The sequence below is a fragment of the Heterodontus francisci genome, chromosome 8, assembly GCF_036365525.1.
Source record: "Heterodontus francisci isolate sHetFra1 chromosome 8, sHetFra1.hap1, whole genome shotgun sequence".
NCBI classification, from domain to species: Eukaryota; Metazoa; Chordata; class Chondrichthyes; order Heterodontiformes; family Heterodontidae; genus Heterodontus; species Heterodontus francisci.
This window is the reverse complement of record NC_090378.1, coordinates 59,741,179-59,766,990: the sequence shown is the minus strand read 5'-3', so window position 1 is coordinate 59,766,990 and position 25,812 is coordinate 59,741,179. Positions and strand designations below refer to the sequence as shown.

The 25,812-nt window shown below is 42.4% G+C and overlaps 1 protein-coding gene across 1 annotated transcript in view; it reads right to left on the bottom strand.

Moving 5' to 3' along the window:
* Positions 1-25,812, bottom strand: part of frem1b (Fras1 related extracellular matrix 1b) — a 238,326-nt gene that overhangs the window by 50,738 nt on the left and 161,776 nt on the right. The window contains exons 22-26 of the mRNA XM_068037205.1: positions 18,650-18,794; positions 17,353-17,494; positions 15,939-16,134; positions 3,109-3,373; positions 1,260-1,674 (exon numbers count right to left, since the gene is read on the bottom strand). Of these exons, the coding sequence (XP_067893306.1) occupies positions 1,260-1,674; positions 3,109-3,373; positions 15,939-16,134; positions 17,353-17,494; positions 18,650-18,794 (1,163 nt within the window). The remainder of the gene's footprint in view (positions 1-1,259; positions 1,675-3,108; positions 3,374-15,938; positions 16,135-17,352; positions 17,495-18,649; positions 18,795-25,812) is intronic.

Here is a 25,812-nt window from a genome sequence, read left to right as displayed (position 1 = left end):
ATACAAACTCTGAACAGTGTGATCACCGTGTGATTTGTGTTTTGAATGTTAATTTTATTACATCTTCTGATATTTGAAAATATTCATTTAAAAAAAAAACAATGATGGTTTTTAGCTTTCAAAACCAAAAACCAAAGTCTACAAGAACTGTAATTCAATGAAAAACAGAAGATAATTGAGAAAAAATAAGGTTATATATCTTGACAATATGACTGCTTAATTAGTTCCAGTTTATAATGAATATGTCATTCGTCACCAAATTGCACATTTGAAAAGTAGTCAACATTTCCTGAAATAAGTTCTAACAAAAATTAATACCTGGATGAAGAGATATGATTGGATTGAAATAATGCTTCTAAATTTCAACTGTATAGCTGCTACACATACCAATATATATCCTGCCTTTATTTTTGTACACTGGTGAGTATGTGTGATGGGATATTTTGCATTACGGTTGTAAAGAATAGATAAAATAATGGTAATAGGTACTCCACTGATACTTTTTAGGGAACACATTGTTTGATTATTAATATTTGGGCCTTAAGTCTTAGCACAGCACAGAAGAAAGCCATTCAGCCCATCATGTCTGTGCTGGCTCTTTGAAAGAGTTATCCAATTAGTTCCCACTCACCTGCTCTTTCCTTGTGCCCTGCAAATGTTTCCTTTTCAAGTTAGATTGGAGACATTGGATTCAGTAAAAGCATTAATAACATTTTCCCACAATGGCTATAATTAAAACTTACTGAACACAAGTAAGATTTTTAGAGGAATAAAAGCAAAATACTGCAGATGCTGGAAATCTGAAACACAAACAAGAAATGCTGGAAATACTCAGCAGGTCTGGCAGCATCTGTGGAGAGAGAAGCAGAGTTAATGTTTCAGGTCAGTGACCCTTCATCAGATTTTTAGAGGAGTTGGCTTTAAAGTGGGTAAATAAAAATGGTTTGAGTTAAAGTATTAATACAAAATGAAATAGTGAAAGAAACAAGGTCTAATTCTACTTACCTAAAACAGTTGTAAAACAATTGAACTGGTGACTGAATGTACTGTGTGTATGAAAGTGTTCAGTGTAATTTATTACATGTAAGAGTTTGATTACTTCAAAACCATTTTATTTTTTATCAGCTATGGATAATTTCTGTAATTTATTTTAATAAAATGCAAAATACCACCTGCAGAATATTGCAATTTTAAAACACAAAGTAGTCAGAGTTCATTTCTTATTTAAGTCAGTCTTTGCACAGATAATATCCACATACCTGTATGCTGAATATAACAGGCTCCTCTCTCATCTGGCCATTGACTAAAAACCCATGATTGGTTCCATCAGAAGCTATGAATGTAAAGTGGTCAAGTTCAGAGGGCCCGGCATTGTGCTTGTATGAAATGTCCAAATTATTCACATTCAGCTGTGTGAAGTGGTCCTGGGAAAGAATGTTTCCTTTCAGATACAGGTTGCCATACTGAGGAGGCTGCATAATGATGTAGGTTAGGTTTATCAGGGGAGTGTCTGGATCTGTGAGTTGAAGATCATCAGGAGAGATGACCAACTTGGCCCCATCTGGTAATTGAAGACCTTTATTATTGACTAGTGTGGGCAGAATACGGTCAGTGCGCTCAATGTTAAACTCCATGGAGCTGTTTTTAACCGTCATCCCATTGCTGACAAAAAATCTGTGAGAAAAGAAGAGTTTGAATGAGAAAGGGCTTAATTCCACTATAGCAGATAACGGCATCTGTTAGGAAGTCTCATTTTTAGTGTAATTATCCCAATCAATCCTGATGAAAAGGTTTTCACTTTAAATTCAAATGTCTGTGCCAAGGGTAGTCATTTTGTTAATCATCTGCATCCATCATCTGTTGGTGTTTTTTAGACATTGTTCTACTAGCTCACAAATAGCAATACCCATCTTTCTTTACGGCCAATGGGCAAGCCCGCCCTAATTGTCGATAACAGGATTATTCCTTAATCTTTTAAACATTTTGATGTGGGTTCCTTTGAAATTTCGAAAAGCATATTCTGTGTATTCTTTGTATCCTCTTTTTTGTAAAATGAATTATACTCTATCTCTTGCGCCCAGCCTGTGTCTGTCAAAATTGATCAGTGCTTCAACAAGCTCAAATAAGATTTTTTTTTGCATCTCTTTTCAAGCTTTAAAATCAGTCAGAACTGGTATTAATCTAATCTGAAAGAGAATTGTCAAGTGTTGGTGCATGAACAAGCCTTGACAGTTTTCTGCAAAGTACAGACAGATTGTGAGTTAGGAGCTACCGAACAGATGGACAAGTTAGGAGTAGCACAATAAAAGGTAATTTAATAAATCACCTGGAACCAGATCACTTCCAAATGCTGGGAATGAATTATAGCAGAGCTGATAGGGAGCTGGGCTTTGGCACTAGATTACACCAGAAGGTAGCGGCTACAAAAAAGTGATAAACATTCATGAAAAACATCTATTTCATCATAGTCAAAGGATGGGAACCCAGATAGGCCTCTGTGTTCTAAAAACAACTTATTTTTCAGTGTTAGAGTAGATTTTTAATTATACCATTTGAATATATTGAATTATAATCCACATTATGGTTTTCCATAATCACAGTTAAGCAACTAGGCATGATTAATACAAATGTTCCCCTACATGAAGTAAGCAATAAAACAGCAAATCAGGATTATAACTGGATATAAATCCTTACTCTGTAAGGCCTTTGACCTCTCAGTGGTCAGTCATCCCTGACAAAGTACCCTGTAGGATATTCTGTTCTACTAATCTATAGAATTGTCTGTATCAAATTATATTTGCTATTTCATAGGGGATTTGAGTGCCTTTTGTAAGGGCAAATTTAATTTCCTGTAGGACTAATGGAGTGACATTAAAATTAAATATAACGATTTTAGAAAACTTTCTAAGCTGTGTACTTTATGCATGTAATTAATTATATAATATTTACATAACACTCAGTTGTATAAATGAATTTTAAGAACAGATTTTGTTACAAAACATATGCTGCTTAGCAACCAAGAATCGGCAGTTGTGATCAGTACTTTGTGTTTTGATTTATACTGTTTTTGTTAAGGCAGCCACAGTATGACAGAGCAGGCCTCCTCACCTGAATCCATCCATGCTGGCTTCACGACTGTTGTCATGGACATAGCAGACCTTCTGGGCTACTACCTCCAACTGGCTGAAACTGGAAATGGCCACTCCAGGATAATTGATGTACTCAATCTGACCATGTGCAGGTGGCACAGAGATGGCATACAACAGCTCTTCGGGTTTGCCAGTGCCATCTGTTGCCATGAGAACATCTGTCGTCAAGGTGACCCTGTCACCCTCTGTTAAAGTTACAGGTTTTGTGAGTACAACAATATCACCTATAGAAATAAAGAGAGAAAGGGAAAGAAAAGAGAAAGTAAAACTCATATATTGTCACCTATGAACAAAGCCTCAGCTGTGTTAGTGATGAATTAGCTTAATTTAATTGGTAAAATGCAGCTCTCCTCTTTCATTTGTGAGGTGGCTTTGATTTTATGAACTCCCTATTGTCAGCACGGTGCAGCAGATTGAGTAAATGTTCAGGATTTACAGTTTACAGATGGCACTCCTCGTTCTCACCAGTTGTGACTGTGAATGTTCGTCAGAAAACGGTGCCAGGCACAGCCTCTAGAGAGCCGGCTGCTTCTATTTCTCTCGTACCAATCACTTGCTGGCAGCTAGGCTGCTCTACAGAAGCTGAACTCAGTTCTCTAGGTTGACTGACACCATTTCAGGGAGATTTACCAGATTTTCTAAACTTGCCACCATCAATCATGAAGATACTCAACTTGTTAAAAGAAAGATATATTAAATGATTATATTCACCTCATAAATTCAGACGATATGCCACTACTGTGAAAAGTGGAAGTTCAAAGACGGTACTAAGTGTCAAGCAGCTTGATGTGACATCATTTTCAGGGAGTTCTTTTACTGTATGCTCCAGTACATTAAAGGTGAACACATGGGTTCTGTACACTGCTTCCAGCTGGTGCTCCGCTGAGCACAGCCAATTTGCAATGTACAAAAAAACATCAATACGCCATGCAGTTGGGCTAAACTCTTTTATTTCTGACATGCCATTGAGGGCCCCTACAGCGCTTTTCAATAAATTAGACTTGAAATAATGTTAGCATTAGGTTTTAAAGCAATTCCTAGAGAGAAAAAAACTGCAGGTGTTCAGAACAAATTTGGATGTAGAATTTTCTTTTCCATGAGAGTGCACAATACGAATGTTTACACATGACTGCAATTGCTTTTTTACATCCTCAGTTGATTTTGTAGTAACTCTATTCACTCTGCTTCTGATTAACAAACATGAAGTAGAGATAGAAAGAAAAACTACAAATCTGAAATCAAACCAAAACATTTCTGGAAACAAAGAGCAGTTTGACCCTGAAGTGTGTCGCCCTTGCTGAGTTTTGGTGAAGGGTTAAATTTACTGCCCCTAGCAAATGTTGATAATTTACCATGCAATTCCAGCATTTTCTATTTTTATTATAGATCTGAAGTATACATTTGATATATTTTCTATACTGGTCCTCAATATTCATCCTTCTTGTCCATTTATTCACCTATGTGCTTAAAACTATGAAATAAGATTATTCAGAAAATTTTGAAGGACTTGAAATACATGTGGTAGCCCTTCTGGTCATTTTACTTTTATCTTGCATGTTTTTTGTATTCAATATATTAAGTAAAGTTCTCATTCAGTTGTTAATAGATGATTAATCGCCTGCTTGTGCCAGCGATGGTAATTTATGCGTGCTCCAAACAATGGGGTTTTCAGATGCTGGCTCCAGTCCTTTTAATGGCATTGGATTTTCATTATCAGCCTCAAAAGTAATTTAGTTTTCTTGATTTAAATGCTACGAGGAAAATACTTCATTTGGTTACAGTTGAGATCACAGCACTTGGTGATAAGCAGTTTAATTCCACTTCAGCTGACTTCTGCATAGAATACTGTACCTGTCACAAGCGCTTGACAAGATGTCTTCATAAAATAATACACCAGTGCTTTTCTTCTGATGATCAACATTGAATGCAATATTAGATTTTAATTAATATATTTGTATTATGCAACTTAATGTATGATCTTTGCCAGTTAACACACAGCAGGTGAGTATGACATTTTTCTTTATAATACATTGGGTGTTTTACTATTTCTGATTGAATATTCTGCTGGGAACAGTTAAATTTTGTTGATCTATTTACTTATAACAGGAATGATTAGCAGTGTATTGTTTTGACCCTGCCAGTTATGCTTGAAGAGTGATTTCTACCCACTCTGCAATAGCAACTGCCTGACACCTTGACAATTTGGTTAGCAGAAATATATTTCAAAACTTAAGGACATTTTGGGTTAAAATTTCCTCCTGGCCCAGTTTACAATTAAAGTAGCAGCAGAACCGCATTTTACTCACTGGTGTTACATTGTCAAAAATCAGTCCAATTTTATTCAGTGCATCTTCAGTGAATATTCATGACAGACTATTGGTGCTATTAGCACCCTCCTGACCAAGGAAAATCCATTGGTGCAGTAGCAACATAAAGGGTCAAGACAGTCACTGTGTGGCTGGAGCTATGTTGCTCACTTCAATGCCTGCGCTTGGTGTGTTTTAAGGGTATTGAGTCATCAATTTAAAGACCCCTCAGTTGCAATGTTACTGACTATAATATGACCAAGGGGTTAATGGATTTTCAGGCCCAAAGGAAAGGAGATCCACATAGGATGTGATACAGGCCTTATGGAAGGAGGTTGCCTTGGTACTAACTGCAACATTCGCATGGCTACAAAAAATGGAGGAGGAGAACTAACCTCTCCAAAGCGGGCAGTTGTACTTCTGTAACAATATATTATTTTTTATTTTATTTTTTTTTAAAATTTTATTTAGATACAGCACTGAAACAGGCCCTTCGGCCCACCGAGTCTGTGCCGACCAACAACCACCCATTTATACTAACCCTACAGTAATCCCATATTCCCTACCACCTACCTACACTAGGGGAAATTTACAACAGCCAATTTACCTATCACCTGCAAGTCTTTGGCTGTGGGAGGAAACCGGAGCACCCGGCGAAAACCCACGCGGTCACAGGGAGAACTTGCAAACTCCGCACAGGCAGTACCCAGAATCGAACCCGGGTCCCTGCAGCTGTGAGGCTGCGGTGTTAATCACTGCGCCACTGTGCCGTCCTATCATAAGCATTGTTCCCAATTGCACCCACCTTGCTCTCACTGTGTTAAACACCATTTGCAACTTACCAGCAATGTACCTGACATACCAAAAAATCATCAATCCCATTTCCTTCTCTTCTAAGTGTTCTTTTACTCACGGCCAAACACGTAGGGAAGCAATGGAAGAATCAAATGATACTTATCTTGATTCCAGCATCTGTTCTCACCACCATTAAGAAATGCCTCTTACACCTGGGTTACCTTCCATATGATGGCATGAAGACTGCCTCGAAGTTCTCTGCTTAAAGAGGATACAGCCTCCAGCCAAAGACAAGCAAGCGGCATCTGAATTCCACAGGACTCCCTCTACAAATCATTAACCAGCCTCTTTAGCCACTGTAGGAGAAGTAGGGGACTAGGATTCAAATGTTCTCCAAACACACTGAGCTCCTGATTTCAAGTAATACCACTGTAGGCAATTATGATGTTGACACCAGGCACTTCCCAAGAGGAAGAAAAACTATAAGACCATGAGTTCTATTAATTAGTTCTATTTTAATGAATCTTATTCACTTGTTCTCCAGAGGCTGGGATAACCCTGCCTTCAAATAGTATTTTCCTGCCTTTATTAGTAATTGGTCCACGGCTATATAGGCCATGACTGGTGGCCTAGAGCACATGGAACAGCAACTATGCCAAAGTCAAAGGTGAAGGGTAAGCAGGATCAGTAGAAAGTAGAAAACAACGACATCTGCTGTAATGAAATCTGGAGCCTATCTGCACTATTGAAACTTCACTGTTTGTGGCAGTTGAGATCACGCTTTTCCAAACTTTATCGCCTTTGCCTCCTCCCAATCGAGCATAGGAATCAAATGCAGCTTCAAAAAATGACCTGCTCATACATGCCTCAAACAGGGGACATGCATTTCTCAGCATGGCCAACCTTTTAATCTCCTTTCACACGAAATAGCAAAAACAGCACTACAAAGCTGCCCACATTACTTATGAATGATTTATTATTGGCAGCAGTGTGGCTGCCAAGCTATCGGATTTCTGCTCTTCCTCTGTCACTGCCAATTTATCTTCAGCATAGAATCTTCGAATGGTTACAGCACAAAAGGAGGCCATTCTGCCCATCATGTCTGCAGCAGCTCTCTGCGAAAGCAACTCAGCTAGACCCACTCCCCCACGTTTTCCCGTAGCCCTGCAAATATTTTCTTTGCAGATAAGTATCCAATTTCCTTTTGAAAGTCATGATTGAATCTGCCTCCATCATACTCTCAGGCAGTGCATTCCAGATCCTAACCACTCGCTGCGTAAAAATGTTTTTCCTCATGTCACCGCGGGTTCTTTTGCCAATTACTTTAAATCGGTGTCCTCTGGTTCATGACCCTTCTGCCAGTGGGTATAGCTTTTCCCGAACTAGTCTGTCCAGACCCTGTGCTACTTCCTCAAGTTCATAAACTACATCCTCTGGGATGTTTGTAGCTGTGCTGGTGCTTGCTAATGTTAATGAGAAGGATGTGAGATGCTATCTTGTTCTGGATCTGCAGCAGTGCTAACAGCCTCCTACAATGTCAGAAAAAGGACAAATGCAGCAAAACTACAAAATCTCCGCATATGACAAGCAAAGAAGCTAAAGTTAAATAATACAAAAAAATGCTGGAAATACTCAGCAGGTCTAGCAGCATCTGTGGAGAGAAAAGTAGAGTTAATGTTTCAGGTCAGTGACCTTTCATCAGAACACAGTCACTTCTTGGGTAACTCAAATTGAAGGCACCTAGAAATCAACAGATTAACAAAAACCTTTAAACTGCTGTCCATACAGCTCTAATTACAGGCAGCCAGATGTCATTAATGATGAGTCCATCCTTGAAATTAATAATTAAGCTGTCTCTAGACCAACTTTCACAGCGTCTTAGGGGGAATTTTCTGAACTTAGTCCCTGCCGAAACAATGGAACCATTAGTGGTTCAGGAACCCGCTTGATTAAGTAGCGGGTTTTGCCGAGGCTCTTTAACTAAGTTATGGCATTAGCATCCCGCCTATGGGTTCCTTGCCCAATCAGGGAGGGTAGGTGGGATGACACACTGGATCTGTCAAAGGAAGGATTTCTAATTAAAGAAGCCATGACATGGGTTACAACGGTTCAACAGGACATGCGGCCAGATTTTCAAAGTGGAGGCAGGAAACAGGAGCCTGGTCAGGTTTTTGGTCTGAATTCTGCCTCTGGGAAGCTGATTCAGATTGCAATTTTCAAGTGGGAAAGCCTTAATTGGTATGGGGATGGGTTTCCTGTCCTCCTAGAGCCAGTGGGATTGAAAATGGCAGTGGGTCAGATCAAGTGTGGGGTTCATGCAGACTTCCACAGCAGCCATCACTGAGGCAGTTGGTTGTCCTGAGGGAGAGATCTGCCTTCCACAGCACCAGAGGGAAACGAGAAAGCAAAGGGGAGCTGCAGGCATGGCATAGGGCTTCATCAATGCCCACCTGGACCTAATGCTGGAGGCCATAAGGGAGAGGAGGGAGGTCCCCTTCTCAGAGGGTGGCAGAAGGAGACCACCTCATCATGCAGCAGGGACATCTTTCTGTTCAGTGTTATCCCCCTGTTCCCCTCTTCCTCCTCCTCTCTTACCTCCTGTTCCTCCCCCGATGAGCTGTCTCCTTCCAAGGCCTCTCAGTCCTCAAGGTCCACACCTCTCTGGAGGGCCATGTTACGGAGAGCACAGCAGACCATCACAATGTAGGAGGAAATTGGAGGGTGCCACCTGACTGATCCAGGCACAGGAAGCGCATCTTCAGAAACCCGCGGCCCGCTTAATGGTTGGCCTGCTGAGGTGGCATTGGTTGTTTCGCCTCTCTTCCTCGGTCTGGGACTCCTGTAGAGGGGTCAGTAGCTACACCTTCGAGGGATTTCCCTTGTCCACTTGGAGCCAGCCATGCACTTTGGGAGATGGAGTGAAAGACCAAGGCAGCCTGGACTGGCAGAAGATGAAGGAGTCATGGTACCTGCCAGGAAAGTGAGTGCAAACATGGAGGAAGTTCTTGTTGTGGTAACGGACCATTTGGGTGTTGAGGGAGTCTCTGTTGATGGATATCTCTGGCTGGTTGCTGAGTGCCGTGATGCCACAAGGGTACAATCGATGATGCTCTGCACCTGAAAGAATCCGTCAAAACTCAATGCCCTCTGTGCCAGTGCAGGCCCATCTGTGTCAAAGTGGGTGTAGTCCCTGCCCTGTTGAAAAGGGCATTCGCAACCTCCCTGATGGTCATATGAGATGCCGATTGCAAGATGCCAACCAAGTCCGCTTCTAATCCCTGGAATGACTCGGTTGTATAGAAGTTCAGAGTACCCGAGACCTTGATGGCTGCAGGTGGGGGAGTGCCATAGGGACCGTGAGGCCTCAGGTCATTGTACATCAGAGCACACAGGACTGAGACCATCTGCCTGGATAGGCATAGCCTCCTATGTCACTGACACTCGGTCATTTGCAGGTAGCTGACTCTTCTGCTGTGCACCCAATGTCTTGGGTAGTGCCTTCCTCCCCATGCAGCCCTCCGCTGTGCTCCTCTGGCTCCCTGCTGTCCAGGAGGTTGCATCTGCCACTGCTCATCCTGGCTGTTCTGTCCAATGTTAAATTTGCTGGTTTCCATTTGACCTCTGAAGCTGGGCCTTGAACACTTATCAGGCCTTCCTTAGCCCACCCCAGGTGCCACAGTGATGCCAGTGGGCTCACTTCCCTATCCAGTTTCATAGCAATCTCTTCCAGCTTCACCAATATCCACACCGAGGAATATCTGAGGCAGCTAAGCTTTATTTGTTGGTTTATATTAAACATTTCCATTGCCCTCATGCCCCTGCACAATGCTCACGTCTTGACAACCCTGCTGTGTTACCCCCCTGGTGTTTTGTCCATTCCCAGCCTTTAAAAATAGCTCCTTTCTCCTGACAATCCTGTTAATGAGTTCAACAGGCAATTAATTGGACGCAGCTGCCCAACCCGTTCCCTCCCGGATGGCTAAAGTTTGAAAATAACATTGTGTTCTGGAGGCGGCGGGACCCAGTGCTGACCTCTGAGAACGCGCTCTTCAAATCGTTGCCGTCCCCACTCTCAGCAGGGAATGAAAATCCGGCCCATGGATTTTTGAGGCTGCAGCAACCACAGGAATGGAGAGGACACCTGGGAAGGCTGCTCCCTGGGTCATTCACTCTTACCTGCAGGTCCCGCTATGGGAGGCTATAGCTGGGCACTTAGAAAAACTTAAGGTAATCGGGAATAGTTGGCATGATTTTGTGAAAGGGAAATCGTGTTCAACCAAGGAGTAACATGCGCTGTGGATAAAGGGGAGCCCGATGACGTACTGTACTTGGATTTTCAGAAGGCGCCACATAAAAAGTTATTGCGCAAAATAGGAACTCATGGTCTAGGGGGTAACATATTAGCATGGATAGAAGATTGGCAGAAAACAGAGAGTATGCATAAATGGGTCCTTATCTGATTGGCAGGATGTGATGAGTGCAGTCCTGCAGGAGTCTGTGCGGGGGCCTCAACTTTTTACAATTTATATCAATGACTTAGATGAGAGGAGAGATGGCATAGCAGCTAAATTTTCAGATGACTCAAAGATAGGTAGGAAAGTATGTTATGAAGAGGATATAAGGAGCTTGCAGACCAATATAGATAGGTTGAGTGAGTGGGCAAAAGTCTGGCAGATGGAGTATAATGTGGGAAAATGTGAAGTTGTTCACTTTGGCAAGAAGAATAAAAAAGCAGAGTGTTACTTAAATGGGGAACAACTGCAGAATTCCGAGGTGTTCTAGTGCATGAGTCACAAAAGGTTAGTATGCAGGTACAGCAAGTAATAAAGAAGGCTAATGGAAAGCTATCCTTTATTACGAGAGGAATTGTAAATAAAAGTAAGGATGTTATGCTTCAGTTCTATAGGGTATTGGTGAGACCACCACATCACGAATACTGTGTGCAGTTTTGGTCTCCTTACTTAAGGAAGGATGTGAATGCATTGGAGGCAGTTCAGAGGAGGTTTACTAGATTGGTAATTGGAATGAGCAGACTGTCTTATGAGGAAAGGTTGGACAAACTGGGCTCGTTTTCGTTGGAGTTTAGAAGAGTGAGGGGAGACTTTTGTTAAATTCATTCATGGGATGTGGGTGTCGCTGGCCAGGCCAGCATTTATTGCCCATCCCTAATTGCCCTTGAGAAGGTGGTGGCGAGCTGCCTTCTTGAACCGCTGCAGTCCATGTGGGGTAGGTACACCCACAGTGCTGTGAGGAAGGGAGTTCCAGGATTTTGACCCAGTGACAGTGAAGGAACGGCGATCTAGTTCCAAGTCAGGATGGTGTGTGACTTGGAGGGGAACTTGCAGGTGGTGGTGTTCCCATGTATTTGCTGCCCTTGTCCTTCTAGTTGGTAGAGGTCGCAGGTTTGGAAGGTGCTGTCTAAGGAGCCTTGGTGCATTGCTGCTGTTGGCCAGGGGCTGCAAGAAGTACTGAGTCTGATACAAACTGCTGAACAGCTCATGAACTGAAGTAACCTGAGCTCAGACACTGCTGAACAGCTCATGAACTGAAGTAACCTGTGCTCAGACACTGGCCTGAGCTGGTAAAAACCAGTTTGAACTAATTAATTTATGTGAAAGACAAAGGAGTGATCACAAGAATAGAGCCTTATTTGGACACGGAGTGACACCGGGGTCTTTGAGCCTGGGCCAATAAGGAGAAGATACGAACGAGGTGAGCAGGCCTAAACCAACAGGAAAGAGACAGCACAGCTCGAAGAGATAAGAAAGAGAATAAGTATGGAGAATCTCGGGCATAGAGCCAGTGAGAAACTCCGGAGACCAACCATCGTGGAAGTGGAAGACCCTGCGTCAGCAATGCAGCGACGACGTAAAAGAGAGAGAGAACTGAACGACTGGCCAGCGTCAGTTCTCCCCTTTTTCAGTTATTATCCTTTGTTTTCTGTGACTAGGTCAGGGAAGGTCAGAGGAACCAAGTGGGTGTGCGTATCGATTCTAGCTAGCTTTGTCATTAACTGTATAACCCAGTTTCATTTGCATGCTTTTGTCTAACCAAGTGTATAAGCCTTATCCTTACATTGTACAACAACGTGAATAAAGTAAATTGATAGTTAAAGAAAGGACTGAGTTTCCTCCTCTTTGTACTAAGCCATTAACCGTAGCCAGTGGATTAGTTGGAGGGTGGCTCTCCTGTAACCCCGCTATCCCAAACACCCAGCCTGAGCCTGAATTAAGAGGACTTAGTCCCACGTGACAGCCAGGATCAAGCAGATGAAGAGAATAAAGGGGCCAAGGGGGAGCTGACTCCGCGCCACGGTTTACAGTGCAGTGCATCTTGTAGATGGTACACACTGCTACCACTGTGCGTCGGTAGTGGAGGGAGTGAATGTTTGTAGATGGGGTGCCAATCAAGCGGGCTGCTTTGTCCTGGATGGTGTTGAGCTTCTTGAGTGTTGTTGGAGCTGCACCCATCCAGGCAAGTGGAGAGTATTCCATCACACTCCTGACTTGTGCTTTATAGATGGTGGATAGGCTTTGGGAAGTCAGGACGCGAGTTACTCACCACAGGATTCCTAGCCTCTGATCTGCTCTTGTAGCCTCGGTATTTATATGGCTACTCCAGTTCAGTTTCTGGTCAATGGTAGCCCCTAGGATGTTGACAGTGGGGGATTAGGCGATGGTAATGCCATTGAATGTCAAGGGGAGATGGTTAGATTCTCTCTTGTTGGAGATGGTCATTGCCTGGCATTTGTGTGGCGCGAATGTTACTTACCACTCATCGGCCCAAGCCTGGATATTGTCCAAATCTTGCTGCATTTCTACTCGGACTGCTTCAGTATCTGAGGAGTCACGAATGGTGCTGAACATTGTGCAATCATCAGTGAACATCCCCACTTCTGACCTTATGATTGAGGGAAGATCATTGATGAAGCAGCTGAAGATGATTGGGCCTAGGACACTACCCTGAAGAACTCCTGCAGTGATGTCCTGAAGCTCAGATGATTGCCCTCCAACAAGCACAACGATCTTCCTTTGCGCTAAGTATGACTCCAACCCGCAGAGGGTTTCCCCCCCCCAATTCCCATTGACCTCAGTTTTGCCAGGGCCCCTTGATGCCATACTTGGTCAAATGCTGCCTTGATGTCAAGGGCAGTCACTCTCACCTCACGATTGAAGTATATAAGATCCTGAAAGGTCTTGCCAAGGTGAATGTGGAGGGGGCATTTCCTCTTGTGGGTGATTCCAGAACTAGGGGCACTGTTTGAAGATTAGGGGTCACCCTTTTAGGAAAGAGACGAAGATAATTTTTTTCTCTCAGAGGGTTGTGCAACTTTGGAATTCTCTGCCTCAGAAGGTCTTGGAGGCGGGGTCATTGAATATTTTTATGGCAGAGGTAGCTACATTCTTGTTAGGCAAGGGAATCAAAGATTATCGGGGTAGATGGGAGTGTGGAATTCGAGACAGAAAAAGATCATCCATGATCTTATTAAATGGCGGAGCAGGCCCCACGGGCTGAATGGCCCACTTCTGTTCCTAATTCGTATGGTGGTATGGATCTGAGGGGCTGCAGTGAGATGAGCTCTCCCAAGGAAGGGAGAAAGAGGACAACCTCCACAACCAAGCAGGCATGGATAGAAGTGGCCAAGGAAGTCAGCAACAGAAGTGTGGTTCCTCCAACCTGCAGACAGTGCACCAAGAGGGTCCAGAACCTCAGGAGGGCAGGAAAGGTGAGTGGCAATATATCTTCAGGTGCCCCGCATTCTCCTGCACAGCACTCCTCAGAACAATAACACCTTGCAGATCCACTCATTCCTCTCTCTCCAGGCACCTCCTCACATTCCCATCTGGACAGCCAATACACACTTATTCTCATCCTGTTGACCTCTTGCACTCATGCCCTCCACAAATGCTGTCCTTCCCTGCTACCCACACAAGCCATTTCTAACAGTCACATCTCTCTGCGTTCTCTCCTTGCAGAAGAGAGCACACAACCTTGGGGAGAGGCAGAGGCTTGGGGGAGCCCTCCAGTGACATGCATCTCTATGGCCACTGGCAATGCATGGTCACTTGGCCCAATGGAAGGAGATCAAGTTCCAGGAGGCTGCAGGTGTCAGCAATGACCTGCAGTGAAAACCCAAACCTCCTGAGGTACTGGTGCTCATATATGTCGAGAGAGCTGATCCTCTGCCTGTAGACTCTGTGTTGGGGGTTTTGTCTCCTTGAAGTTGGATCTCTGTCTCCATTTCCTTGGCCCTGTGGAGTGGCATACGGCTGAGGCGAAGGCAGCTGGTGTTGCTCCTGCTGCTGTTGGTGTTGTTGGTTTTGGTGTTGCTGCTCCTTTTGCACTGGGTCAGAGGTGGAAGGTGGAGCTGCATAAGATGCTCCCATGCTATGGTGAAGGGTAACAGCACAGAAGTGCAGCTGTAGGTGAATGACATGCAAGACAGATGAAGTGACTTCCATGAAGTTGGCTATCACATGTCAAACAGTGAAAGCACTCTCTGAGAAGGAGTGCTGCAAGCTGCAACCGCTCATCTGGCCATGGCTGCCTCTCTTCAGTTTCACTGATCGAAGGTTTCCCAGCCTCCCCGTTTCACTGAAGTAGCACACCCCTCTGTGCACTCGCCTCACTGACCCTGGCAAGTTGCTGACAGCTCAGGAAATAGGTTTACTGGCTGTTAAAGCCAGAATCCTAGATTAAAACACAACTTAATGAGCTATTTGAATATTTTAATGAATTCCTTGATAGCTGAATGGAAATCCCCACTCGCCTGCAAACACACCTTGGTGAAACGGGGAAGAGAGCAGGATGATGTCAGGCTTCTGACCCCACATCGCTTTTAGGGAATTTAACTCCCCGTGCACACCCAAAGCTGCCTTCCCTTGCCTGGGAAAATTCCCCCATCAGTCTGTACTCCTATTTATATTTATCAGGAATGGGATTATTGATCTCCATAAAAGTTCAGTTTATGATCTTCCTCAACTTTAATGGCAAGAAGAACTAATAGTTGACAGCCTTATTTATCGAATGATGCCCATATTAAGCAAAATGCCTTTGTGAAGACCGCCATTCACATCAGACTTTGCCACTCTTGCAAGTGATAGAATAGGTGACAGACTTACTTCTCATAGTAGGATCTTGGCAATGGCAATTGACACCCAGAGACACAAGCAATAACTGTGGTTTTACAAGTTATATCTTGGTTCAACAGGCTGCATTTGTAGAGTGTCATCAAAACAATGAAGAAACCCTCTCATCCCCAATGATCAGGCCCACTAAAGCTGCTAGATGTTGTTTAGAAAGAAGAACTCCACTTGCAGGTTCATAGAAAAGCTACACACGTAGATAATAATTTTAACTAAGTCACATGTAAGAGAGTTTAGTAACATAGCCTAAGACGATACTAAATCAGGTTACCGCAAGTGGAATAATTATTAGTTACTTGGGTTCATATCTCTGCAAAGGCAGGGTAGGGAAAAGATATAGTTTGGCAAACTTTTATATTTTCACAAATATACAAAGCAATAATATAGATCATATCAAAACCATCTGATCAGATGTTTTCAGTTTTCAAAAAGATGATTTTTCCACCATACACTTTTGACAACTCTAAGCTAAACATATATAACCTTTAATATTTAAAAAAAAGCTGTATAATGGGATTTGTCCAGAATTATAATTTACTCACCTTTCTTCATGTTTTTTAGTGAAATATAAAAATTTTGTGAAGATGAGGAGCCATCCCCATCTGTAACATGGAAGCGAAAGCTGTCATGACCTTTTGACCCCACAATGGTAGTGTGCAAATACCAGATTCGGTTCATGTCAATATCTTCTTGACTATAATTCATGCCTGGATATATACGAATCCATTCAAATTCAGTCTATTTGAAGAGGGTAGATAAAACTTATTGATACAACATCATTAAAATAAAGTGCTGGAGTCATTTTATGCAGCTTAGATTATTGTATTCAGCCCATGTAAGTCCTCGATCTTTGCTTTTATTGGTTTTCTAACAATCCCTAAGTTCATTATATCGCATTAGTGAACATAATAAGCTGTTAGCAAGAAAGAGTTGCAGGTTGTCGTTCTTTTCCCATATGGATCATTACCGCGTTGTGAGTAATGGCGCTGGGGCTTTTAGACAGAGCGGGAAGTTAAGTGTGAGCAGATGAGGATTCCTTCCATGCTTTTTAAAAATTTATAGGTTACACTGTGTATATGGGCAAATTGCGTTGACACCATCATGCCCATTTTAAAGAGTGGAGATAGTACAGCAGTGAGGTACGGGACCAATTAATCTGTTTTTAGCAATGCTGGTTGAGGGATAAATGTTGGTTAGATCACTGAGAGAACTATATGTTCTTCTTCAAAAAGTTATTTAGGTCCACCTGAGCAGACAGGCAGGACCTTAGTTTCATGTCTTAACCATAGATGATATTTTACAAGATAACCAGCAGACCTGGGTTATGCTGCTTACTTCCCACAAATTTCTGGCCACATTGTTGGGTAGGTGCCCCTGTAGTGCTACTACTCATACTGGTTCTCACCAATGTTATGGCAATAATTCTGTCTCTCGAATTTGAGACAAGGTTACAGTGAGGACAAAATGACCGACAGAAGTTCCACTCTGCCACTCTTCCAGCAGCACAGTGGCACTGCTGTAGTTTTTAGACGTTTTGTCTTGTACTCCCAATGCAGTCAAATTAAATTACAAAGGGAGGAGAACAATTGTTTTGGTCTCAGTGTGCAGCAACATTATAACGGGGTTCATGCAGTTCATGCAGATTGCCTCTGGTTTGTATTTCTAACATTCTGTCATGAATTTCCTCTTCTACATGTTTATCATTTCACTGGAACTACTGGTCACAGGGAACCTTCATCAACCTCAAGAAGTCACTTATGCACAAAAAGAGCAGAGGAATTCTTCTCCCCAGATCTCACTACTATTTAAAAATTATTTTCCATGAATGATTAATGACTCGTGCTTTTCTGAAGAGAATAATCTCAGTTCTTGTAAGGCATAGTGATTTGAAGCCAGAAATCACTTCTCTGAACTCCTTCAACAAATGGGAAAATGGGAGTTTCTGTCAGTTCTTACCTTTACCTGCAGCTGTCCAAATATGGGCACAGTATTGATTACATAGTAAAGCTTGAATGGTGGTGTGTCCTTATCTTCAGCTTCTAAAGCCACACTGGAAATAACCTTGTTTTCTCCCACTTCCACTTCCAAGCCTGTGTTTCTGAACAGATAAAGAGCAATCATTGATCTAACCCAAACACACAGCTCAGACTGCATTTCCATCAAGTATTTCTGTTGTCTGACAATGAATATTGCAGGGTAGTAATATACAATAATTCTAAAAGTACTGTTCATTCTCTATAGTAGTTTAAGCACTGAGGTTTGTCAGCACATCTTCATAAATATGTTATCTAATATTCTCGAAATAGAAATATTATATTGAATTGAGCACACTGAGTCTCCCAATCAGAGTAGGCAAAAGATCTTACAAACATTGCATTATTGTGTTTGGACATAAAATTTTCCAATGAATGAGTCTAGAAATTGAGTGCTGGCTATTGAGCTGAGGGTATATCATAACCATGATGAATCCTGTTCTCACTCAACATCCACGTACACGCATTTGTCGGCAAGTGTCACAGAATGGAAAGCTTAGTACATTTTCCTCTCCCTAGCTGAGGGGTGCTGAAAGTAATATTATCAGCCCTACAACTGCCCCAACTGAAATCAGCCAACTTGATCCAGGAATCTGGAGTTTTCTTGTCTGTATTGTTGAGTTCCACACTGCAAAGTTCACTTAACCATTCAACCAAGAGGGTAACTGAAACTTGCAATTTGAACAATTGAGATAAAACTAGGATGCAACGTGAGCAGTGGTGGTTGAGCTTGTTTTAGAAAGCGTAGACCACACTGCACTTTAATACCACTCCCGAAATCAATAGAATCAGAACGCTTGAATAATTTGTCTCCTGGTTAATATTCTTCACATTCCCTGATGCCCTTATTTTGAATGAATTCTACATATCGAGTAAGATTTGTTAGACACAGTCACAGTAGTTTAATAGAAAGTCCCTCATCAACTGATGTCAAAGCAATCAATATCTGAGAAACATTTGTCCCATACAATGAGCTTTAAGTAGTGGTCCCAAATGACAGCCCTCAAGGCAAACACTGGAGAGAGAACATTAATAGAATTTGGCTCTTTAACAAGACATTCAAGTGCAAAACTGAATGACACTTCAGAAAGCAGTCTATCAACGACGCCCACCCCCAATCCTGTCCCCGCCACAAACCATGTGTACTCAATGCTTTGCAATTATAATATACCACACAAGGATTCATATTGTGGATCCCTCACCAGAGAATTGAAGCTTACTTTAAAACAACTGGCTTTTCGTCATTGACTGATATAATACAAACATGTACTGTCCCATGTACTGTGTGCTTGCCATCTGTCAGTTGAATGGTAAAACTATCCTTCAGGGTTTCTGTGTCATCGTGCATATACATGAGCTTCATTCCTGCAAAAAAAAACAGGGTTACAACAAGCCTATGAAAGCAATTTGCCCTACATAAATACATAGCACCCTGTAAAATACACATCATCCTATAACAGTATGAAGCCCCCTGCAAAAGCACAGATCACTTTCACAAAACTTTGGAACACCCATTAGTACAAATATGATGGAAAAAATATTCTGGGATGGTTCAGCTAACAAAGGGCACAAAGGCAAGTACCTGGGAAACTGTTCCAGGGGTTAGTCACTCAGGTGATGCAGTTCGATTTTATTCGGCTCTCACCTGCTGCACATCTATGGAAAAAGTTAATAAAAACAAAATACTGCGGATGCTGGCAATCTGAAATAAAAATCAAAAGTGCTGGAAATACTCAGCAGTATTTGTGGAGAGAGAAACAGTGTTAACATTTCAGATTAACTCTGCTTCTCTCTCCACAGATGCTGGCAGACCTGCTGAGTATTTCCAGCATTTCTTGCTTGTGTTTCAGATTTCCAGCATCCGCAGTATTTTGCTTTTATTAACATTTCATGTCTGTGACCTTTCATCAGAACTGACAAAGGTTAGAAATGTAATAGGCTTGAGCAAGTGAAAAGGGGGAGGGGAAGAAGAACAAAAGGGACGGTGTGTGATAGGGCAGAGGGCAGGAGAGATTAAATGACAAAGGTGTCATGGAACAAAGGCAAAGGGAGTGTGAATAGTTGTATAAAAAGACAAAGCATTAGTCCAGAGAGAGTGTTAATGGCAGAATAATGAACAGCTCTGTCCAAAAGCAAAAACCTGAAAATCAAGTTTAAGACAGGCCCATGGTTTAAAAATGGAATAAAATAAAATAAAAATGGCCAGTCATGCTCTGAAATTATTGAACTCAATGTTGAGTCCAGAAGGCTGTGGAGTGCCTAATCGGAAGATGAGGTGCTGTTCCTTGAGCTTGTGATGATGTTCATTGGAACACTGCAATAGGCCAAGGTCAGAAATGTTGACATGGAAGCAGGATGGTGAATAAAAATGGCAAGCAACCGGAAGCTCAGGGTTGTGCTTGTGGACTGAGCGGAGGTGTTCAGCAAAGTGGTCACCCAATCTGCATTTGGTCTCCTGAGTGTAGAGGCGACCACATTGTGAGCAGCGAATACAGGATACTAAATTGAAAGAAGTACAAGTAAATCGCTGCTTCATATGGAAGGAGTGTTCAGGGCTTTGGATGGTGAGGAGAGAGGAGGTAAAAGGGCAGCTATTACACCTCCTGCGATTGCATGGGAAGGTGCCATGGAAAGGGGACAATGTGTTGGGGGTGATGGAGGAGCGGACCAGGGTGTCGCGGAGGGAATGATCCCTTCGGAATGCTGACAGGGAGGCGAGGGGAAGATGTGTTTGGTGGTGGCATCACGTTGGACGTGGCGGAAATGATGGAGGATGATCCTTTGGATGTGGAGGCTGATGGGGTCGGGGAACCCTGACGCATTCTGGAAGGGAGGGGAAGGGATGAGGGCAGAATTACAGGAAATGGGTCGGACATGGTTGAGGCCCTGTCAACAACAGTGGTGGGGAATCCTCGGTTGAGGAAAAAGGAAGACATATCAGAAGTGCTGTTGTCAAAGGTAGCATCATCAGAACAGATGTGTCGGAGACGGAGAAACTGGAAGAATGAAATGGAGTTCTTAGAGGGGGCAAAGTGTGACGAACTGTAGTCCCTTTGCCTTTGTTCCATGACATCTCTATCATTTAATCTCTCCTGCCCTCTGCCCTATCACATACCGTCCCTTTTGTTCTTCTTCTCCTCCCCCTTTTCACTTGCTCAAAGCATTTCTAACCTTTGCCAGTTCTGATGAAAGGTCACAGACCTGAAACATTAACTCTGTTTCTCTCTCCACAGATGCTGCCAGACCTGCAGAACTTTCTGTTCTTATTATGGAAAAAGTTAGTTGAAAGTTATGTCACTTGTAAAATTTGCTGCAGAAGACATTCAACACTCAGAACAAAAGGTGGCAGTATTGCTCGACAAAGCACAAAGTGCAGGTGCCCGGCACTAAGTGCAATCAATACAGGGACCTTCGACCAACACATAAACTGATGCAAATTCTTCCAGGGACATGAAGTCAGTAAAATGCTTCTGCTCTGTGAGGCTGCCCCTTAAAGCTGCTGCAGGCATCAGTTTCCTCCAACAATGACCATTTCCCCCCACCCGTCCCCATCCCCACCACCAACAGACAATTCCCAAGCATAGATTCTGAAAAAATGTAAGTAATGTTGTTCCTAGAAACTTTGCCAGAGTCAGCAGCAGTGGGTTGGGTGGCTATTCTAACATCATTCATTATGTAAGACACCCATCTTTTCTTCTTAGTAGTTTACACTTGTCTATTTAAATTTCATCTGCCACTGTTGCACCTACTCATATTTTTTTGAGCTTACTCCTAGGTCCTCTAGTACCTGTTCAGACTCAATTCCCTTTAGTTTGATATTACTTACAACTGAAGCCAATTTGTCATGAGTAGCATAACTATGAAGAATCAAGAAATATTAACTGGAATGTAGCATGATCACTTGCCCATTAGAATCATAAGATTAACTGTACAGTGTATTGGAAGCATACAGGCTTTTGCCTATGTTGATTTTCCTCCCAAAATTCAAGCAATGCCAACAACAAAATATTTATATAGTGCCTTTAACATAATAAAACATCCTAAGCGCTTCATAGGAGAATTATAAAACAAAGTATGACACTGAGCCACAAAAGGAGATATTAGGACAGATGACCAAAAGCTTGGTCAAAGAGGTAGGTTTTAAGAAGTTCCTTAAAGGAGGAAAGCGAGGTACAGACACAGAGAGGTGTAGGGAGGGTATTCCAGAGATTGGGACCTACGCAACTGAAGGTTCGGCCACAAACAGTGGAGTGACTAAAATCAGATATACACAAGAGCCAAAATTAGAGGAGCGCAGATATCTTACAGGGCTGTGGGGCTGAAAGAGATTACAGAGATTGGGAGGGGTGACATCATGGACGGATTTGAAAACAAGGATGAGGATTTTAAAATTAAGACGTTGCTTGACCAGGAGCCAATGTAGGTCAGCATGCACTGGGGTAATAGGGGAACGGGACTTGGTGTGAGTTAAGACACGAGCAGTAGAGTTTTGGAATGACCTGAAGTTTGCGGAAAGTAGAATGTGTGAGATCAGCCAGGAGTGCATTGGAATAGTCAAGTCTAGTGGTAACAAAGGCATGAATATATATAAGGACCAAGGGTCTAAGGATAAGGGGTAAGCAATTTAGGACTGAGATGAGGAAGGATTTCTTCACCCAGAGAGTGGTGAACCTGTGGAATTCTCTACCACAGAAAGTAGTTGAGGCCAAATCATTAAATATATTCAAGAAAGAGTTAGATATAGTTGTTAGAGCTAAAGGGATCAAGGGATACGGGAGAAAGCAGGAACAGGGTACTGAGTTTGGATGATCAGCCATGATCGTATTGAATGGCGGTGCAGGCTCGAAGGGCCGAATGGCCTAGTTCTGCTCCTGTTTTTCTATGTTTCTATGAATGAGGACTTCAGCAGCATTTGAGCGAAGTCAGGTGATGTTACGGAGGTGGAAATAGGCGGTCTTAGTGATGCCACGAAAATAAGGTTGGAAGCTCATCTCAGGGTCAAATATGACACTAAGGTTCGGAACAGATTGGTTTAATCTCAGACTGTTGCCAGGGAGAGAGATGGAGTCAGTAGCTAGGGAATGGAATTTGGAATGGGGACTGAAAACAAGGCTTCAGTCTTCCCAATAGTTAATTGGAGGAAATTTCTGCTCATCCAGTACTGGAAGTCAGATAAGCAGTCTGATAATTTAGCAATGGTGGAGGGGTCGAGAGAAGTGACGGTGAGGTACAGCTCAGTGCCATCAGCATACATGTGAAAACTAATGCTGTGATTTTGGATGATGTCGCCGAGGGGCAGCATGTAGATGAGATGGGCCCAAGGATAGATCCTTGGGGGACACCAGAGATAATGGTGTGGGAGCAGGAAGAGAAGCCATTGCAAGTGATTCTCTGACTACTATTAGATAGATAAGAATAGACCCAGCTGGACGACAGTGGAGCAGCGTCAGGGAATTGGTGGCGTAGTGGTAATGGCGCCATGGCAGCTGGTGGAACTTAAATTCAACTAATTAATTTAAAAAATCTGGAATTGAAAGCTTATCTCAGTAATGGTGCCATGAAACTACCATCGATTGTCATGGAAACTGGTCCATTAATGTCCTTTAGGGAAGGAAATCTGCTGTCTTTACCTGGTCTGGCCTACATGTGACTCCAGACCCACAGCAATGTGGTTGATCCTTAACTGCCCTCTGAAATGGCCTAGTAAGCCACTTAGTTGTCAAAAGCAATTAGGGTTGGGCAACAAATGCTGCCTTGCCAGCGATGCCCACATCCCATGAAAGAATATAAAAAGGATGGTATGTTCAACTATGTCAAAGGGTGCAGCCAGGTTGAGAAGGATGATGAGGGAAAGTTTACCTTTGTCGCAGTCACATAGGATGTCATTTGTGACTTTGATAAGAGCTGTTTTGGTACTATGGCAGGGGCAGAAACCTGATTGGAGAGATTTCTTCAATTAAAATGCTGAATAAGCCATGGTGATGCACATAATCACTATACAACAGTGTGGTAGGACACAGGTTTATAATCCTGATTATCAATTATAATTTCATCAAAATGCATGATATTGCTGATAATTTCTCCACCATTGGTGACTGTGGCTCTTTATTGCCCATGTTGATATTAGGAATTCTGTTAAGAATCAAAGAGTCAATCGCTGTATGGCTTCTTTCTCTAATGTAAAATGCAGATATTTATACTTGATCTGTAAATATTCACCACAGGCACCTCAGAAATTAAAAAATAAATAACTACCAGAAAAAAATTGATGAACGCAGCTTTACAGTTATGGTAAAATTGCACAGAGGATACTATGAGCATGCCCTGTACCAATTAAATGCACATTTTGAAAACAGCAGGATCACAATTACTCTAGCTTCTAGAAAATTATCTAAGGTTTTGCTTAATGAGTGATGATTTGCTTGTGGTTCCCTGATGGCTTATTAGCAAATATACTGTTCAGTGTGGAATTGAGCCTAGAAACCATGACATCCCAGGTTTGATCCCTGGTCTGTGTTGAGCCAGCTAATCTCAATTTGGGCAATGGTGGGGCAACACGATTGGCCACAGTTTCCCAGGCCTAGGCAGAGGGGAAAAAAAGATCAACAATGCAATGACCCTGCTGGGTCATGTGGGTGTCAACTGAGAACAGGATTGGGCCCTACAGCAATGCCTCCTCTGGTTGAACAACCGGTCAAAATTCAACATTTTGGCTCAAACATCAATGGCCACTTGGGTAAACTATAGAATCATAGAAAGTTTACAGCTCAGAAAGAGGCCACTTGGCCCATCATGTCTGCGCCAGCCGAAAACGAACCACCCAGTCTAATCCCACCTTTCAGCATTTGGTTCGTAGCCCTGCAGGTTACAGCACTTGAGGTGCACTTCCAGACACCTTTTAAATGAATTGAGGGTTTCTGCCTCTACTACACTTACAGACAGTGAGTTCCAGACCCTTGGGGTGAAAATACTTTTCCTCATCTCCCCTCTAATCTTTCTACCAATCACTTCAAATTTATGCCCCCTAGTCACTGACCTCTCTGCTAACAAAAATAGGCCCTTCCCCTCCACTCTGTCCAGGTCACTCACAATTTTGTGCATCTCAATCAAATCTCCCCTCAGCCTCCTCTGTTCCAAGGAGAACAACCCCAGTCTATCCAAACTTTCCACATACCTGCATTTTACCAGTCCTGGCAACCAGTCCTGGTCCTCTGTACCCTTTCCAGTGCAATTACATACTTCCTGTAATTAGGGGACCAGAACTGCACAGTACTCAAGCTGTGGCCTAACTAATCATATATACAATTCCAGCATAACCTTCCTGCTCTTATATTCTATACCTCGGCTAATAAAGGAAAAGATTCCATATGTCTTCTGAACCACCTTATCAATCTGTCCTGCTATCTTCTGGGATCTGTGGACATTCACTCCAAGGTCCCTTACTTCCTCCAAACCTCTCAGTATTCTCCCATTTATTGTGTATTCCTTTGCCTTGTTTGACCTCCCCAAATGCATCACCTCACACTTCTCCAAGTGATTTAGCGTAAGTGGACTGGATGCAGTTATCTAGGACTGCTGACACTGGGCCTTAACATCAGTCACAGCCTTAAGCAGAGGTGGAAGAATTGGAAAACAAAAAGCAATTCCCTGTCAGTTAGCATTTATGTAAATATGAAAATAAGAGGATAATGTAGTTTCTCTAGATCTCTGTCTGTCTGTCTCTCTATAATCATTTCTCTTTTTCACACACACTTAATCGTTCTCTTCCAAAACTATTCCAATAATCAAGGTCAGGCAGTTTGTTGGTGAGGCCTGTCAGACTATACGTCAAAATTTTTCCCTTACACTCACAAATCAATCTCAGACATTTGGCTTGGAATTTCTTCTCTATTAATACAATAATACAAATGAGTCACTTTGAAATACTGAAAATATCAGTAAAAATCTATACTGTTATGATTATCACTTTGTGCGTGCTCAATATACCAGAAAGAAATCTACATAGTGTGAAGTTAGTATGAATATAAATTTTAAATAAATATAATTGGGTTAATATTGATAACAGCCGTTTTCTACATTCAATTTACTAAAATTAAGGAACTCTTTAAAATATACTTCTCCCCAGTCTCCACTTGCACTGTTCAGATAATCCAGTTTGAGATTTACATGTCTCATACTGTACACCTTAACCTTTTACTAGCTGAAGCAGCACCCAGACCATCATTTGCCACATCTCACTCTAAATAGCAGACACCTGTTTGACTCTGCATTCTCCCAGTAGCCTTTCTTTGAGTATTACTTAAAGGATTGATTGTAGCTTCTGATGCTCTAATGAGATAAATACTCTGTTAGTACAAACTTCAACAGTTAGTCCCAAAGGAGA